We start from the raw sequence: 17,872 nt of genomic DNA, 5'->3' as shown, positions 1-17,872 counted from the left end.
TTTTGTCACAGTCCAACCAACTTGTAACATTTTCAGCTCATTGTTTTTCAGATGTCCACACCACTCACTTCTTAATAAACTTTATGAATTATGTCAAATTTTCAATCAGAATAATTCCTCTGGGTTGGATGGTACTGGATCTGACCTCAGCTGACTCTGGGCGCCAGCAGGTTCAACCTGATCACAGGTTTATCACAAAGAGAAAAACAGACTCACATTTACACCTACAGGAAGTTTTGGAAACACCAAGTTACCCCGAACACAGGTTGGTGCAGGGACATGGGCTACCTGGAGGAAAATGAGAACATGCAAACTCAACTCACAAACAACACAAAGTAAAATGACCAGCAGCAGTGAATGGGGAAAAATAAGCACGAAGACTGTGGGCATGTTTTCTTGGTGGAGAACTGATCCACTTTATTTGATTGGTCTGAACTCTTGTAATAGCCTACTGAGAGACATTGTGCGATACAAACATTGCATTTCAACATCATAGGATACACGGGTTTTCAAGTCTCAATTTTTCAAAAAGACAAAAAAAGTTCGGTTTTGCTTAGAGAGCTGAAAAGATGCTCCAATTCTTTTTCGGCTTCATGTCGGATTTCTTTTTTAAGATTCAAGTTTGTAAACTTTTTTTGTCATTGCGTCTGTAAACACATAACATCCCATCTTTAACAGGACGACGAACAAAGATGTTGAAAATGACAAAAAAAAAAATAAAAATAATAAAAATGTGCTACTACAAATTATTCAAAGTCAAAATGAAAGGAAAAAGAAGGAAATATCAAGTTCAGAGGAAAATGGATCTGTGAACTGAGCAGAATGAAAACCCAAAAAGCCAAAATGTTATTTTTTTGCCACACACACACACACACGCACGCACACACACACACGCGCACACACACACACACACACACAAAGTCACAAAAAGAATAAAGACTCAGAAAGGAACGTTACTGCCATTTATGATGTTGACCTAACATAACTCATACTGGAAGCTATATGCCTGTGGATTGATGCCATGAAAGCGGAGATTAAGTGGTCACGCTAATGAAATGCGTGACGGCAGACTTCTACACATTAAATGGTACCACACACTTAAAACCGTGAAGCGAAGCGTCATACTGAAACAAGTTATGTACCAGCTACATAAAGAGAGAGGAGCTCAATAATTCCAGATATCTGTGAGTGGTGGGAAAAGTTAAAGCACATCTTAGTATACTCCTGGACTGGAGGCTGAATAAGTTACACAGCAGGTAGTATGCTTTTTTTTTTGTTGTCAAAAGCTACAAAGAAAAAAAAAAAAAGTGCAACAACGGTGCAGACCATTCTTTGTTTGGTTAGTTTTGTCTTTTTTGTGTAATGGAAAGACAGACAATTTACAGAGTTCAGAGTTTTGTCAGGACAGTATATGTATATATATACATATATACATGTATATATGTATATATAAAAAGAGGGACTACAGAAACAAATACAAACATCAAACAACGTATATCTCTGAGAAAATTAGTTAAAGCTGCCTTCTTTCTCAAGTCACAAGGCATGGCGAAAAGCATCCCCCCAAAACAAACAAAAACTTCCTGACATACTTGTTTTTTTTTTCACCATGACAACATTGCGGAGCAAATCATTCTGGACAGGTTGGAAACGGAAACTGCGGAGAGACGGCTACATGTGACACACAATATAGTCAGCTCTGTTGATAGAAGGAGAAAAAAAAAAAAAAAACACATTGGCTCACTTTTATTTTTCAGACGGGGTCATGGAGTAGTCATAATTTCCGGTAAAATTAAGCTTATATCAGACCTTTCACCTTTCTGCTATGACACCAGTGTTCTCAACTTGTTTCAAAAAACGGGCGAGAAATCCTCTCTACCATCCAATCCATGCATCATGTCCTCTGCGTGATGAAGACAAGGCATCAGATATCGCTGCTGTTTGAAATGTTTAGTCTTGTTTGTTTTAGTCCTCCGATGTCCACATTGTCCAGGGCTCTGGTGGTGCTTGGTGGATGGCGCGCTGCTGCAGGGGGGCACAGTCTCCGTGTGCTCCTGTCACGGTCAAGTACAAACCACAGATCTGGTCTCTGGTAGGGTCACTATGGTGAAGCGATGAGCGGGTGCTGAGTGATGTGGGCAGGGTGGCGACCAACTTGTGGCATTTAAGATTACACCCCGACTCTTCCCATTTTAAAGTGGATCAATTTAAAAGCAACATTAAAATAAGAAATCATCAAGTTAAGAAAAACACTGCAAAAGGTTACTCTATTTACATACACTGATTTCCTTAAAGATACGGTATATCTTTACAGAAATCAAACAGGATTCAGAAATAGTTTCTTCTTACATATTAAGTTCTTCATCTTTATTATCGTGTCATTCCCTCCATCAGGCTGGATGAGTGCTTCAGGGCCAAAACTAAGTCTTGCTCAGGAGAGCCCTGCCTGTCACGGGCTGCTGCTGCTCATACTCTGAGCAGACAGCCGGGGGGCGCCATAGCACCAAAAATAAAAAGGACACCACCCAATCTACTGCGCACACTCTGGGAGGAGTGAGGTTAGTTCTTGGTGGGGAGGTGACTGGACGAGCCTGGGCTCAGGCTTCTCTCTTCTGGGACTCGGGGCTGAAGCCAGCGGGGCTCAGTCGTCGCTGTCGGACAGGGTCTCGTATTGCTCCGACAGCAGGGACTGCCACACCCGCTGCTGGGCCACTGGGGCTCCGGCCGGAGGCGGCGGCTGCTGCTGCTGCTGCTGCTGCTGATGCTGCTGTGGCTGTTGAGGCTGCTGCTGCTGGCTCTGTATGGTGGGCGAGGCGATGGAGGTGGGTGGCGTGTTGCTCAGTATCCGCATGGTCAGCGGGTTGTACGGGAACTGCATGGGTCCTGGGGAGAGAGGAGGAGAACGACGTTGATGGAATATCAGTAAAACCAGCTCTGCAGTTGTGTTTAATGCTATTACCACCCTGAAACTGGGCCGTCAGGCTAAACTGTGAAACAGATTCGTGTCTGTAATGCTTTTTGAGAATTTTCAAATTATTAAAAAGTTCAAACCATATGAAACGCGCTGCATTCATCCTCTGAACTGGGCTCACTTAACAACCCATATCCATGAAAAACTCTCACTATGACTGACGCCTAACAGACGGATATGGGTGGAGCCTTCTGTCCATCTTGATGCGCAATTTGGTATATTTCCAGGGAATTTGTCAATGCGTAGCAAAACCCAGTCAGTCGACCAGCAAAAGAAGCAAAGAAAGCAGAACTGATGAGACCTAGATATATTAGGTAACACATAAATGCTTATTCTCGCAGTATTGATTGTGTTTCATTCATGTTTGGATTAGAAACGCTGCCCCACGTGAATCCAGCAACATGCCCTGCTGGATGTATTGATTACACAAAGGAACCTGTCCCAGTGGGGGTTAACACTAGTCACCTGTGGACGAGGGCCGGTCGTCCCAGCTCCACTGGGGTTGGGCTTGTCTGTGATAATCTCCCTCGGAGTGAACGGAGGACACCGACGAGGGACGCTCCCCTCCAGCGTACGCCTGACCCAGGTTCGGTGACTTGGACTTTCTGTTGTTGGTTTTGCTCTGCTTCTGCTTCCCTGTAGTCAGCCGAATGTGTCGATCAGAAAAGTGAGACACCTTCAGATGAAAGCAGTCAGCTGCGTGAGTTCCTGCTTACCCATACTGGGCGAGGGACTGGCCTCCTGCCGGGTGTCGCTGCCCGTATTTGAAGAGTTGCTGATGGCGACTCCTCCCTGGTGCTCCTCCTGTCTTTCCTCCAAGTTTCCCATTAAGGCCTTGCGAATGATGTCCTCCAGGCCCAGGTTACTGGCTGGGTCACTAAAGGAGTGATTCCGGGGGTTGATGCTACCTGTAAACCACAAACTCAAAGGCTGAGAAAAGAAACCTCCATCCAACAGCGAAGCATGTGAGTGAATCTCACTGTCACTTACTGGAGCTTGTAACAGCAGGCAAGTTGAAAATCTCTGTGCCGGGTTGTGCATTTCCTGCAAGAAAGTTTAAAGGCTTTTGACTTATTACTGTTTCCTACAATGAGACGCTCATCATGCTTCAATGCCACCACATGCCAATGAGGTCAAACACCCACTTACCAACATCGGAATCACCGACACCAGAGGTGGAGTTCAACTTACGAAAGATCTCCTGCTTCTTGGATTTCACCATTGGTGAAGTATTTTCCAGCTTGGTGAAGAAGGATGGCAGGTAGCTCACACTGCCCGGTGACCGTGAGTCACTCCTTCAAACACACACAGACAAAAAGACAAAGAAGTGGAATATTTACCAGAAAAATCGGAATGAGTTGGTTGAAACAAATGGAATGAATATGAACTGTCCTGTAGGTCTGACAGCTTCGTAGCGTGAAGCAGACAGCTGGACTCCTCTACCTGATCTCTGAGTTGTCAGCCTCTTGTCTCTGAGCCTGAGCCCCAGCAGCCTCCTGCTTCTCCAGGCCCTGATAACTCTGTGGTGGAGAGATGGGTTCGTAGTTTTCCATCTGTCTGCCTCCTCTGTCTGGAGACTTCCCGGGCCTGAACAGGAAGTGCAGAACAAGATTAACACAGACTCTGGTTGACACTTCTTGCTCCTGTTTTCCGGGTGATGTACCTGGATCGGGGTTTGTCGGGGGCGTTTTCTGGAGACACTCTGTTGGAGGGTCTTTGATGATGGGGGGCCTGGACCTGGTTCTCGGGACTGTAACGGCTGGGCACCTTGACTCGGCCTGACGAGGACACGGGCGGCCCCACGCTCTGGAATGTGGCAGAGGCCGAGGAGGCTGGAGGGGGATCCTGGTTTCGGGCGAAGTCCTGGGTGATGATTTGCTGCAATGCACGAGTTGAACACAGAACCGAGTTGGGCATGACGTGTATAGCGAGTTACCTGATGCAAAGTTTATGATAATGTCTTACCGAAATGTGGTCTGCCAGAGTCATGACTCTGTGAGTTTTGGGGACCTGCGAGTAGCTGTCGGCCTGGGAGGACGGGGGCTGATGGGAACTGGACTGTGAGGGCTCTCCTGACGTCCGGTAACGACTCATTCCAATCGCCCGAGTGCCCACCGGTAGCTTATATTTATCTGCAGGGGCCAAAAACAAGTTTGAGTGCAACGTGGTGACTAGACGGGTGAAGAGGAACGCTAACTGACAGTTTCAAGTATCGTCTTCAGTAGATGAGGTCAATCAAGTTCGGCTAAACTATATTTAATATAGTTGTCGAAACAATTGTTTCGACATCGCTAAATTTATGCTTCATCCCCAAGTCTGCCTCACCACTGCTACAATCCCACTCCGACGTCAATCTTCACGAACAATCAGGTGTTTCCTTCCGTGCTTATACCTGCTGGTTGCTGCTGCTGCTGCTGTCCGTCGTCCGGTTTGTCCTGCTGAGGCTGGACTGGGGAACTAGCAGGACTGATCACCTCGATGGCTCCTCCACCGCTGTTGTCATATCGACTGGACGACACTACAGAATAAGAGGGAACAAAAAGTTCAGAACAAGGAAATATGAAGGTTTGCTCATGGCACATGGAGTTTTTATTCAGAGAAATGAAAATGAGCGGAGTTAGAATGTTGCTCACAGCTGCCGGAGGAGTCGGAGCTCTGGGAGCCTCGCTCTCGCGAGTCTTTGTCGGAGGCTATCTGACGTGTGATGATGACGTCGATGAAGCTCGCTGCTGTGATCGTCGTCTTCCCGTGAACCCGAAGCTCCTCTTCGATGCGAGACTTGGTCTGCGGCCCCTTCTCCTTCACTCCGCCCCCGGGGCCTTCAGAGTAAGCTGGATGGGGCTTCCCCCCCGGCAGAGACATGGCGCCGTAGGGCGACTGCAGGGACTGCCTCTCCACCTCCTGCTGCTGCTGCTGGTCGGGGAGGCTGGCCGGCCGCCGAGCCGAAGACATATCCGCGTCCCGCTCATGTTTGTTGTCTTTCACTTTGGCCACGTCCATCTGCGGAGCAGACGCTGCAGCGTCCACCAACGCAGCCAGAGCGTCGGCTGCAGTGTTGTAGCGAGAGCTGCTCTGAGGCGCCGACGCTGCCGCGGCTGAATGAGGCCTGCAGAGGAAAGAAGAAGGTAAAATCTCATCTAAAACAAACCTGACCAGGGACTAGAGGTAGCAGTGCCATTAGTGAGAAGAGGAATTGATTGGACACACATTTAAATCCTTCAACTTGCTTTTATACCTGAAGGCCTCAATCTACCAGCAGCTATTATTTCAACAAACTCAATATTTCAGTGTGAAGTCATTTCTTAGATTTTTTGAGCCACAGCATCATGCTGCTAAACTGCTCTGTTTTTATACTGATGTTTGGAATCTTTCACAATAATTGAGGTGAAAAACATGACGAACAATCTGAATACGTCAAGTAAAACTGTCGAAGTAGAGGTTTAAAGGTTTATAAGCATATCTCAGTGTGCACAAAACAGATTACAGAAGCACTACTTGAATCCCTCATCCCCAGATCTAATTATATTTTCACAAATCTTGTATGAACACACACGTTTTTGATAGACACATACAAATCTGTAAACACAAATCTGAATGTGCACTAACAAATCTCATTACAGACTCACAAACGTCACTGTAATTCATTATGCAAACAAATAACACACACTCATGAGTCAGTCTCCTACTGTTTCAAGCATATAAAAAAGCCAAGTGCGGTGAAATTATCCACCATCTCAGCAGAATATTTTTTTTAACAATCTGTTTCATACATCTTTCTGTGGAAGCCTTCAGCACTGTTATAAAAATATAACTGATCCTCTGGGGAGGCGGTCCACACAGCAGACAGAAACATCTCTGGGGCGCTTCTCTCCCAGTTTAAACTCATCTGCATCCTGCGCCCAAATCTGGGCTGGTGCTGCTAACTTTAGCTGATGGTCCAGAGCTTCTTTTAGAGCTAGTAATCAAAACAGGGTTTTTAAGCTCTAACAATTTGAAACGGCAGAGCTGACGGCATGAAGTTTCAGCGTGGTTCACCGCTGAGCCTGTAATCATTTCATGGCTTGGTGTAAAGTGTGTGGTTGGTCCGGTCCAACTCAAACATCTTAAATTCAATGACAACATCGTGAACATTATTTTAGGATTACCAGACAAATGTCATATTATACCGCTGTCCAAAATGTAATCATGTACATACATATATTTATCTGACTGCACATGAACACAATATGGGTGTGTTGGATGTAAAATGTGATCTGAAGGCGTACATGAGAGATGTGATGACACTCTTTCCCTGGAAGATGCTCGGCCGCTGCTGAACCACCACTTCCTGTGTCCTGAGGGAAGGGGAGGGCGAGTGCAGATAACCTCGACTCCCCGGCCGGACGGGCTGCTCTTGACCACCTTATAGACAAAAAAAAATGTTTTAACACTTCGAAATGAAAGTTTTACTTTATTAGCTAATCGCGAGGTGATTTCAGAGCGCCGTTGTCTCACCTCCTCGGATGTATTCATTGGTTCGCTCTCTGTCCCGCTCCCGTTCTCTCATTTCTCGCTCGCGCTCCCTCTCCCGCTCCCGGTCGCGTTCTCTCAGCTCCCTTTCTCTCTCCTTTTCCCTCTCTTTCTCCTGCTGCTCCCGGTCCCGCTCCCGCTCCCGTTCTCTCTCTGCACTGGCGGCGGCGGCGGCAGCAGCGAGGTGCGTTGGGTGACCTACAGGAGACGACAAGGTCACAGACACGGGGTTCACTTCTCTAATCTTCTTGGTGTGATCTCAGAAGGACGGGACAGGGTTTCCTCAGAATGGTAGATTTTCGAAACTACCACAGTTCAATCATATTGTTCAGGTATTCAGTTGAAACCAAAAGTGCTGGTGAGCAAACAAGACTCCTGCCTGCCTGGAAAGCATTACGTAGACTTGTTTTTCAAAACTCCCAAGAAACAATTAATACTCAACTTCAAGTGAGCTTCTGACAATATGTGACACTAAATATGGTAGATATGTGTGTTTATTAATGTAACAGAATGCGAGTGCACACTGATGGTGCAGTAAATCACAATGAATTAACATTACATGAAAGAAATCTGTTAGATTTAATAGGGTGAGCAGAACAAACTGTACTCTGCAGCCTCGACTGTGCCATTAGCGATGATCTATTGTCTACTGACCACTATGGTGACGTGCATCTTCAAGTACTGCAGATGCACCAAAAGCTTTAAAAAAAATGATCCAGACTGAGATCAGAACAGTTCGAAAACACTGCCCCCTGGAAGCCACTTTTAGGTACTAAAGATGCTGTTGATGTGGAAACAAACGGCTAAAATGAAACAAAACTTTGCTTTTCCTTAAACATGTTATTGTGTAAACAGGTCCACAGGAAATAAAAACCTAGATTAAAAAAAAAAAGAAAGAAAGCAATAAACACTATTCCCAGCCATTTCCAAATATTTGGTGCTCCTAAAAATGGACATAATGACATACACACAAAAACACTTCAGTTTCGAAACAGACATCTTCGTGGGAAATTCCCACAGCGACAGCAGCTGCACGGTGACCGGACGCGCAGAACTGACCTTTGACCCCCCTCAGGAGGGTGCAGTGCAGGGCTGCACTCTCACAGAGGTGTGAGGGGACTTGGAGATGGTGCCAAGGAGGGTAAGGGAGCACAGGGTTTAGGGACAGGGGGGGGTGGGGTCCTCACCTTGTGATATGGAGGTTGGGTTGAAGGGCCTAGGAGGGAAAGGGGGCTGAGCTCCAGTGAGGTAGGCCATGTGTTCCGCAGTGGGAGCACCTGTTCCCCCAGGGTGAGGCAACAGGATAGTTGGAGCCATCTGGGCTAGATCAATAATCCCTTTTACAGACAGAAGCAAAGGGCCAGCGGTGAACAACAAGAACCGATCCATCAATTTCTGAATGTATGAACACCGTATACACTTAACTGTAACCCGTCACCTTTATCTGTTAGTTCTCCCAAATACAGATTGATCAGTAAGCAACAGGGCTGCAAACAGAGTGGAATAGTGGTCAACTTGTATGAGGCAACCACTCAGCAAATGGAGATTTGGATGACCGTATCCAATGGAAAAATTGAGCAGAAACCGAATCAGTTGCAGCCCCAACATTAGGAAAAGAAAAGAAAACAAAAAGTAAATCAATAAATCAGACAAATTTGTCTAGGTCATTTGCTTCTGGGCGTCTGGAAAAGGTAGCCACTACTTCACAAGCACAGAGTCTGCATACTACAGAACCTCCGGCCCACGGCCTCTCCTCTGCCCGCCGTGGCCGGCGAAGGCAGGTTATCTAGTGGGGGTCATACCCAGGGTCATACCTCGAGCTCCGGCTGGGTAAGGGATAGTGACGGGCTGCTCCCGTGGCGAAATCCCCCTGGCCATGTCAGACCGAGGGATGACTTGCATCTGCTGGGACGTGATGTAGTCGTTGAGGATGGTCTGCCGTGTGTTCTCCATGGTGTACAGCTGGTAGGTGTTATGGTAGCCCGTCGGTGACGGCTGCCTGGAGAACATGAATGCTGCAAGAGCGGTCAGGTTGGAAAAAAAAAAAAAGAAAGAAAAGAAGAAAAACATATGAACAGAAGGTTCACAGATACTGATCACCACTGCTGACGTCAACAGCTGAAAAAAGATCCCGGACATGCGATGCGTATGGATTAGAAAGCCTGAGATGCTTTCATCAATTTACGCAGGAATAAAGGCTAACCGTCACTTCGTTCGTGATTGAAGTAGAACGACTGTGAAAGGTGTTCAAACGCCGTACCGGGATCCAGCACTCGGAAGGCCAGGTTGGGGTCAAGGTGTGGATGCAGATGGGGTCGATACACTTCTCCAGGAACCACGGGCCGGTGGTGGGGGTCGAACGGGCTGTGAGAGGCCACAGGGTCCCCGCCTGACACCGGGGACTTGGCCGGGACACTGTCCCTCTGCGTCGGGGTCATGACGCTCTTTCTCTCGTGTGCTGCAGATTTCCCAGAGCTCATGCCACCTGCAGCAGGGAGGAACACACACACACACAGCTTGTTCACACAGTTCGTTTCAGTAATTATGCCACAGAGACAAAAAAATATATTTATGAACTTTAGAGGTGTCCAATTTAAAAAAAACTAAACATCCCAAGCTCGCACCTTCTGGAGTCCGTCCCAGCATGGGTGAGCCTCTGGACCCGGGATTGGAGCTGTAGTTGACGGGGGTCCTGCGAGCGTTGGCGTCCTCGTACATGCTCGGGCTGAGCTGGGATTTGGCGCTCTCCTGGTGCGTGGAGCGCAGCACAGAGGCGGTGGAGTTGACCACGGACGTGTGCCGCACCAGCTTGCTGTCGTCGTATTTGGCCCGCTCTATGACCTCCAGCTGGGGCATGCCGTGGGGAAGCTTACTGGGACTGGTGATGAGGGACTTGACATTGTGTTTGATAGTTTGGTTCATCGGATGAATCTGGAGAGACAGCAGGCCGGTCAAAAACTGTTTTTCTTTTTTCTTTTTTAAATGAACATGACTCAGTGTCTCGTCTCACCTGAGACATGGAGCCCTCCGCCACCCTCCTGTCTGACAGGTCGGGGGTCTTGCACATGTCCTGGCCAGACTGATCTTGCCGGGGGATTTCGTGAATGGAGCGTCCCATCTCCTTGATGGTGTTAACCCCTTCGTAGGGCTTGCCTTTCCCGATACCCCCTTCAAACGAGCGAATCGGTGGACTCTCTCGCTTGATCTGCTTCCCGTACTTCATGGCGTCCTCGTAACTCTCTGCAGCTGTTCTGGGCGTTCCTGGAAACATTTGAAAATAATTTCACCTTCACTTTAATAACGTGACAAAACAAAACATTACATGCAGTTTTAAGACTGAGGAAGTCGATCACTGCCTTGTAGAGTAGCTGAAACTCAACCACAGCAAGATGTCGAGGAGATACTTTGAGAGTCGAGTGCATCAACATTTACCTTGCATGATGGATCCTGTGATCAGAGGTCTTTCCTTCGAGTCCCCATGGAGACCTTCTCTGGGCACGGCTCTGCTGAATAATCCTAATAAAAGCAGGTAGTGTCACTCCACATGTGCGCCACATCAGGCAGGAAACAGAGTGTATTTTTTTCTCACACACAAACCGTACCCTCAAATTGCGCTCCTTCCCTGCCAGGGTGTCCTCTGCCCATAGAGCCCTCCATCATCTCGTAAGTGCGTTTCAGTTCGTGGCCTGTTCGGGGGCTGCGGGTGTTTTCCCTCGGGTTCTTGTTAGCTGTTTGACGTAAACAGCCAAGGTCAGGCTTGAGTGTTTGGTGAGGAAATGCACTGAGGCTACATGACCTCAAAAAACACTCACGGTCGTAGGAGACGATGTGGCCATTCTCGCCTTCATAGATGACATAACCTGTTGGCAGCTGCTCCCCCCTGCCCTTGTCCGACCCGCTCGGCTCCTTGGCGACTAGCTTGGTGATCGAGCCCGTCATGAGGTCTGCAGCCATGTTGGACTGGGACAGGGCTGGCTTGCCCTTTTGAAATGAAGGGGAGAAAAAACAAAACACCAAATGAGATGATGGCCACAATCTGTCAAACAAAAACAACTTGTAAAACAAAGAATTTCAAGCATTCATTACCTGGGTGATTGATCCTTTTGATGCCAGGCCCTCGCTGACCTTTGCCAGGCCCCCTCTGCCATCCTGGATGGATGGAACTGCAGCTCCTGTCATGTGACAGACAGACAGAAGCACGAGTTTGGGTGAGTTTGGCAAATTTCTGAATTCAGTACTCGTCCTTGTGCAATTTACCTACTACACAGCCAACACACAAAACATGACTTTATTACTTTCATTACAATCTTGAACATAATTTGTGTATCAAACATAAGGCCCGAGGGCCAACACTGGCCCACAACAGGCTTCAATCCAGCCTGCTAAGCCACCAAGCAAATTGAAAAAGTTTCAAAGAAGACCGATTTATTTTTTGTAAACAAATTTCTTAACAGACACGACAACACAACACAGAGGATGAGATCCATGCTAGCAGACTAGCAGCAGCCCACACAACCATGTCCTACTGTATTTTACACCAGAAGTTTTTGTTAAAATTGGCTTCAAGTTTAGATTTGCTTGGTTTTGTGAAAATATAGAAAGCTTCATCTCTTACAAATTATGCCACAATAAATAAACACTGAAAGGTTAATATGGCGCTGTTTTACCTGTCCAGTCCCACCATGATGAAGTTGTATTTGATTAATGAACTAAAATGTGTTTCACACGCCTCTTACATTCAAACCATGTGTGCTTCTCTAGTTTGAGGCAACACAATTTCACCAATTCATCTGCCTTTTTTCTGCAGATGATGCTGCTTTTCAGTCGTCTGATGTGTCATCGTCGAATGAATACATTTGTGTCACGTCCAGGTTTTAATGGAGGGTTGTGTACAAGTTGCTCCAGGTTTTTAGATGTAAAAGAAAACATTGGGAAAAAAATGCTAAAGAATTCACTTTTTATTTACAGAACCACAGTCTTGCCAGAAAGCAGATCTTCTCAGAGTGGTATTCTCTGTAAAAGTGACAGCGGGAGTGTAAATGACCTGTGTTTGCCCTCCATGATTGTCTCATTTATCTTTCAATTCAGGAGTCAAAAATAAAGGCTGTGTTTATCTGTAATTACAGGCTACCTGTTCACCGAGGAATTTTAAAGGTGCCATTTTGTCTTATTATAGAAGGATAAGTGAAACATCTATTTTTTGATTGCTTGCTTGATGAAACATCCATTAAATATATCGGACCGTGTAATGAGGCGTAGAGTTAAAGTATTACAGTAAATGTGAATCTAACCCAGGGGTGTCATTAAACCAGCCGAGTTCAGCGTTTAATGTTTGCCTTAGGAATTCTTCTGTTATTACGTCACACTTGGCCTTCATTGTTAATAGCAGGTGACAAGAAAAAGCTTCGTCATGTGGACGTTTGTCATCCTACCAGGCTTGTTGAGATCCTGCTGCCGAGGCAGACCCAGAGAGATGGAACCCACAGAGCTCTTCGTCCCCTCTGGCCCGTACACAGGATGGGACGGTAAGTATGTGCCAGGAGTTCCCTGGAGAAGCAAACAACACATTTAAACACTCCGTCGCTGTGTTCATGAGACTGATAGAGGCACCACAGAGAGACGACAATGACGATGACGATGATGATGATGATGAGCTTTTGCCGTTTTAGCTCAAAGCACAGTGGAACACACAAAGAAAAAATATCATGTCCATAAACAAAACAGAAGGAGCTGTAATGCTGGCATCAGCAACAGAAACAGTATGAATGAGAAATTCAGCTATAGCTTGGAAAATGACTGTTTTCACTGGATGATGGTTGAATTGCCACTGCCAGCAATGCTCATCTTCATATCAATCCTCTACTATAAGAGAGAAGGAAGGTAACATTTCAGTCAAGCTTTCAGCAGTGACTCAGACTTAGAGTTCAATCTCAGTGTATGTTTCAGCTGGTAGTTGCCAAACTTGTTTACTGACTTCAGAAAAACTTCCTGCTACACTATGTTCGGATGTCTTTAAGATGGCAGATCATGACTACTGAGGGAAAATAAGAACAGGACTGCTCCACCAGAGCTCTGGGTGTCTCACCTGGGAGATGGAGCCCCCGTGGATGAAGGAGGGCTTGTCTGTGGGCTTGGTGGTTGGAATGAGTGGAGGAGGAGAGGGAATGTTGGGAATTCGACTGGGTCTGCTGAACGTCACGCGGACTCCATCTGGCATGCCCTGAACCAGTTGGTTGGGAACAGGGTGGAGGACTGGAGGAGATTAAAAAGAAGAAGGTGTTGGTTCTGAATATCAACAATAAACATCAGCTCAAAATCAACAAAGTTTCTGAATCAACTTCTGCTTGTGAGGTTGACGGACAATAACACACCACAGACATGCAGCCGTGTGGACCGAGTGTAACCTCCCTGCAGGCAGGGTGCTTTGTGTTGTGCACTCAACAAAATCAAAAATGCAAATGTCTCGGGGAGGTTCTGCAGCGGGGATGGACGTCATCGTCCCGCTGCCTGATACGGGGCCAGATAAGAGAACACGCCACCCTATGACGAGTTTGTAAATCCCTGTTGCAGGGAGACTGTGTCGGGCATTAACATGCATGCGGCGGTTCAGCAGTAGGAACAACAACATAGTTTCTGAGGGCATGACAAATCTGCCTCAAATAACAAACCTGTTGCAGAGCAGCTCCTGTAAATATATAACTTCTACGTCAACTGTAAGAGCCGTGAAAAGAAAAGGTGCAACAAGGTCTCAGGTTTTGAACACAGTGTTAACCATATCATTGATTAAGTACTATAAGCATGCATTTGATGCGTCACACTTTTTGTGAGTCTCAGTTTAACACCTGCTGTTACTAACAGCAACGATAGTGGCTAAAGGGAGTCGGTCAACAGTTAACAGGGAGATCAGTTAATCTGAAACACCAGTCAGAGTCCGAACAGCCCGGTCACTTCTGTCCCATGTGAGAGGCTGTTCTCACGTGCAGCTCACACAGTAACATATTATAGTAGTACTATATCATTAACAAAAAAGAGAGCTGCTCTGAGCTCTGAAAATGTGAACAGGTGAGTTTGTCTAAGCAAGTGACTGAAAGAGGGAGAAGAAACAGGCATGGAAGAAGAAATAAGCACTTGACTTTTTCTTTTGTAACCAACTGAAGTCAATACTATTCTAAAAAAAGTACTGCAAATGTCAATAAAATTGCATTTTCTTAAATAAATGCAATATTAAGTCCTCACATCGAACTAATGTTCTCATTCTAATGAGACACAGTGATACTAAAGCTTCATGCCAGTCTGCTCATTCTGAATGTATTTCCAGGAATCAAAACATTGCATTCCCATAGAATTTTTAATTTTTTTCCCTCATAATAGCCTCCAAAGGACTACAATACAGAGACCTATCTATCTATTCCAAGTACTGGGATGAAAAATTATCCTCCGATGTCAGATACGCTTCTCATCAACAGCGGATACCAGGTGGGAACCGGGTGGCGGCGGCCGAGGAGGAGGTGATGATGTGTGCGTTCACCTGACAGCACACTATAGCAGGACGCACCGGGTCAGGGGGACGAGCGAGCGCCTGGCTGACCAGAGCAGGTCCCCTTTTCCGGGTGACCCGTGGTGCACAGGCATGGCAACCGAGGGAAGACAAGTAGTACTGGAGTTAAAAAACCCAAAGGCAGTGAACAGTGAGCTGATTTAGAGTGGACTGACCGCGACAACTAACACCACCTCCTGGACACACACCCGCTAAAACCTATGTAATAAATATCCTGGTGTCAAAGCTCAGCAGCTTACTGACAGCTGCTCTGCTCTTCACAGCACTCAGACTATAAGGTGCTAAAAGCTTTACGGAAAAAAAAAAAAAAAAAAAAATCCAGCCATAATTCAGTCCGCCTCGTGACTGCGCAGCACTCTCGTCTAAAACTACATCTGACTGCCAAGGGCCAGCATCCGTCTCTGACACGCTCAAGTCATACATCCAGAAAAATATTAAATAAAAACTCTAAAAACCCACAGTTCCCTTCCTGGATGAGAGAGGGGCAGCAGCAGAGAGCGCAGCTATCTGGACTAAATGTAAAACAAGGTCAGCAAATGCTTTTTTGTCCGAGCTCAGGCAGAACCACTACATGACAGTTCGGATCACCTTCAAATGTGTCCTTTTATGAAACTGCACGAAAATGAATGGGTCCTGAAAAAAAAAGAAGTGCCCGCTATAAATAGTAGACCGCTCGCAGCAACAGAGAACAGGGCTGACGGAGCAGTGAACAGGAGAGGGGAGAGTCCAGGACAGAAAGAGAGTGGCTTTTTAGTTCGCTTACCATCTCTATCCAGTATGGTGGGGCTGCGGGTGGGGAAGGGGGGTCTGCGCTCCAGGTGTCCCTGATCCTGCCTCTGCTTCTCTTCCTGGTGCGCAGACGACTCGTGCACCGCTTTGATCTGGCGTTGCAGCATGGCGAGGCCACTGGTGGTCATCCCGCCGGGGCCGAAAGAACCAGGCACCTAAAAATTCAGGGGCAAATTAAGTCAAGACAGAAATACTACAAAGGGCTCAGCAATATGACTGGACTGGTAAGTAAGCAAGGAAAGTAAAAAAAAATAAAAATAAACAAAAAATTCTATATATATTTCCTCAGAACTTGCTTTGCTAGAGAAAGTCAAACAACCAAAAAATGACTAACCATGGGTGGGATGGTGGCAGCCCGTTGATGCAGCTGCTCCATGTTGAGCTGCGCCTGCTTGGGTGAAGACACCAGCACCGAGCCCGGAGGGTTGAGCAGTGAAGGCTTGTCCATCAGGTACAATCTGCAGTGGGTGACACGGAGAACTCGCACATAAAAGCCTGGAGCTGTTTTTGTGTGCAGACAGCGTATGAACTGAGTGGCTATAAAAGTTCACCTCTGTTGTTCAGGCTCTGCTTCCACATCCTCATCTGCACTGCAGGTGGCGCTGGAGTCATTATCCGAGTTGAGCTCCCTCTGCCTTTCCCCATGATCTCCCTTTTCTCCTTTTTCCTTCATTTCCGGCTCCATCTTGACCTGAACCTCTCCGGTCTTCAGGTCGATATCCTGAGGTTCAGTTTTCGGATGCAGTGAGCCCGCAAAGGAGGCCACTCTACCTTTTTCCTCCAGAGACCCAGCCTCCCTCTCAGGGCTTTTCTCCTCCTTAACACGGAGTTCCCCGTATGAGCGCTCGAGGGCTTTTCCATTGCTGGTGTGACCTTTGTCCTGATCGGAGCACTGAGCGTCTCCTACAGTGCCGTCTCCCCTCTTGGAGTCAGCAGACTTTGAAGAGTCCGCCTGGGAGGGGGAAGGGGCGCTCTCTGTATCTGAGCTGTTGTCACCGCCTGGGGAAGCATCAGAAGATAAATGAGCGCAGGTCAAATTATGCATGAAATGGACCGAAACTCACAGGACTTTTGAGCATATTTATGACAACCGGTCGAACACAGCTAACAAAGAATCCAAGCAGTCACAACATGAAGCTTAACGGTGATCAATCATTCAGCGAAGGTTAATGTGTCAGAGAGCAAATGGTAAATAATTTATTGGTGAATGAAACCACTCACATTTGAAGTATGGCACTTATCATCCGAGCTTCATAGAATAATCCTAAAAAAATAACTCAATGCCATGAAAAAATCTACAAACCTAACAACTTGAATTTTAAACAAATGTTTATATGTAGGCATCATCTTATTTTCCCTTGGTGCACACATGACAGTGAGATTACCTTGGGACATATTTTGTTCAATGATTTGTCTAACGGAAGCCTATGCTAGACACAAGGCCTCAAAGACACGAGAACAGCATTAAAAGAAAGAAAAAAACCCAGAATCTGTCCTTTCTACACTTCTATTTGAAGTCTCTCATATGCAAACTGTGCAGAAATACAGTTTAAATGTCAATAAAGAATTAAATGACAGTCATACATCTTAAGGCCACAAACTGCATATCTTCTTCTTCTTCTTCTTTTTTTTTTATATCAACCTGTCCCATTTGGCTTGCGTATTGTCTACTGCTGCAGTTGTTGCCATGGTGATGGTAATCCAGATGGTATGTCTATGCAAAGACAATTTGCAGATGCATTTAACGTATCAAACCCAAATCAGAGGCGCAGTTTGCTAAACATCAAACATCCGAATGACTGAGAGTCCGCCTTAACGGAGTCGTACGAAGGCTTCTTTTCCCTTCGAGTGTAACTGCACGTTCTGTGATCTGCAGCCCGCCAGGGCCCCCACGGAGAGATTTGGGTTTGCATGAGAAGAGCAGAAAGTCCAATAAACAGGACAAAATAAACCTCGTGACCTCCTGATGTCACAGCTGCTATCATGAGAACTGGAGGTTGCTTCAATTATATTCGAGTTTCTCTGAATGCGACCATTTTCTGACA

At 46.4% G+C, this 17,872-nt stretch overlaps 1 protein-coding gene across 2 annotated transcripts in view; it reads right to left on the bottom strand.

Annotated features, from left to right (window-relative positions):
• Positions 1 to 605: 605 nt before the first annotated feature.
• The window catches only part of ncor1 (nuclear receptor corepressor 1), a 51,531-nt gene continuing 34,264 nt past the window's right edge, over positions 606 to 17,872 (bottom strand). Inside the window, exons 20-45 of one of the 2 annotated variants that reach the window (XM_030101860.1) lie at positions 16,379 to 16,826; positions 16,162 to 16,285; positions 15,802 to 15,982; positions 13,566 to 13,732; positions 12,913 to 13,027; positions 11,567 to 11,652; positions 11,293 to 11,461; positions 11,083 to 11,208; positions 10,913 to 10,996; positions 10,491 to 10,741; positions 10,105 to 10,411; positions 9,741 to 9,965; positions 9,295 to 9,495; positions 8,668 to 8,817; positions 7,466 to 7,678; positions 7,237 to 7,372; positions 5,605 to 6,077; positions 5,364 to 5,489; positions 4,937 to 5,103; positions 4,635 to 4,849; positions 4,415 to 4,558; positions 4,121 to 4,266; positions 3,962 to 4,015; positions 3,688 to 3,879; positions 3,437 to 3,607; positions 606 to 2,883 (exon numbers count right to left, since the gene is read on the bottom strand). In XM_030101860.1, coding sequence (XP_029957720.1) covers positions 2,642 to 2,883; positions 3,437 to 3,607; positions 3,688 to 3,879; positions 3,962 to 4,015; positions 4,121 to 4,266; positions 4,415 to 4,558; positions 4,635 to 4,849; positions 4,937 to 5,103; positions 5,364 to 5,489; positions 5,605 to 6,077; positions 7,237 to 7,372; positions 7,466 to 7,678; positions 8,668 to 8,817; positions 9,295 to 9,495; positions 9,741 to 9,965; positions 10,105 to 10,411; positions 10,491 to 10,741; positions 10,913 to 10,996; positions 11,083 to 11,208; positions 11,293 to 11,461; positions 11,567 to 11,652; positions 12,913 to 13,027; positions 13,566 to 13,732; positions 15,802 to 15,982; positions 16,162 to 16,285; positions 16,379 to 16,826 — 4,913 coding nt within the window. In that variant the 3' untranslated portion in view covers positions 606 to 2,641. The remainder of the gene's footprint in view (positions 2,884 to 3,436; positions 3,608 to 3,687; positions 3,880 to 3,961; positions 4,016 to 4,120; positions 4,267 to 4,414; positions 4,559 to 4,634; positions 4,850 to 4,936; positions 5,104 to 5,363; positions 5,490 to 5,604; positions 6,078 to 7,236; positions 7,373 to 7,465; positions 7,679 to 8,667; positions 8,818 to 9,294; positions 9,496 to 9,740; positions 9,966 to 10,104; positions 10,412 to 10,490; positions 10,742 to 10,912; positions 10,997 to 11,082; positions 11,209 to 11,292; positions 11,462 to 11,566; positions 11,653 to 12,912; positions 13,028 to 13,565; positions 13,733 to 15,801; positions 15,983 to 16,161; positions 16,286 to 16,378; positions 16,827 to 17,872) is intronic. The other variant, XM_030101861.1, reaches the window with a different exon arrangement.

Source organism: Salarias fasciatus, chromosome 10, assembly GCF_902148845.1.
Source record: "Salarias fasciatus chromosome 10, fSalaFa1.1, whole genome shotgun sequence".
Taxonomy (NCBI): domain Eukaryota; kingdom Metazoa; phylum Chordata; class Actinopteri; order Blenniiformes; family Blenniidae; genus Salarias; species Salarias fasciatus.
The sequence above is the reverse complement of the archived record's forward strand: the minus strand, read 5'-3'. Positions and strand labels throughout refer to the sequence as shown.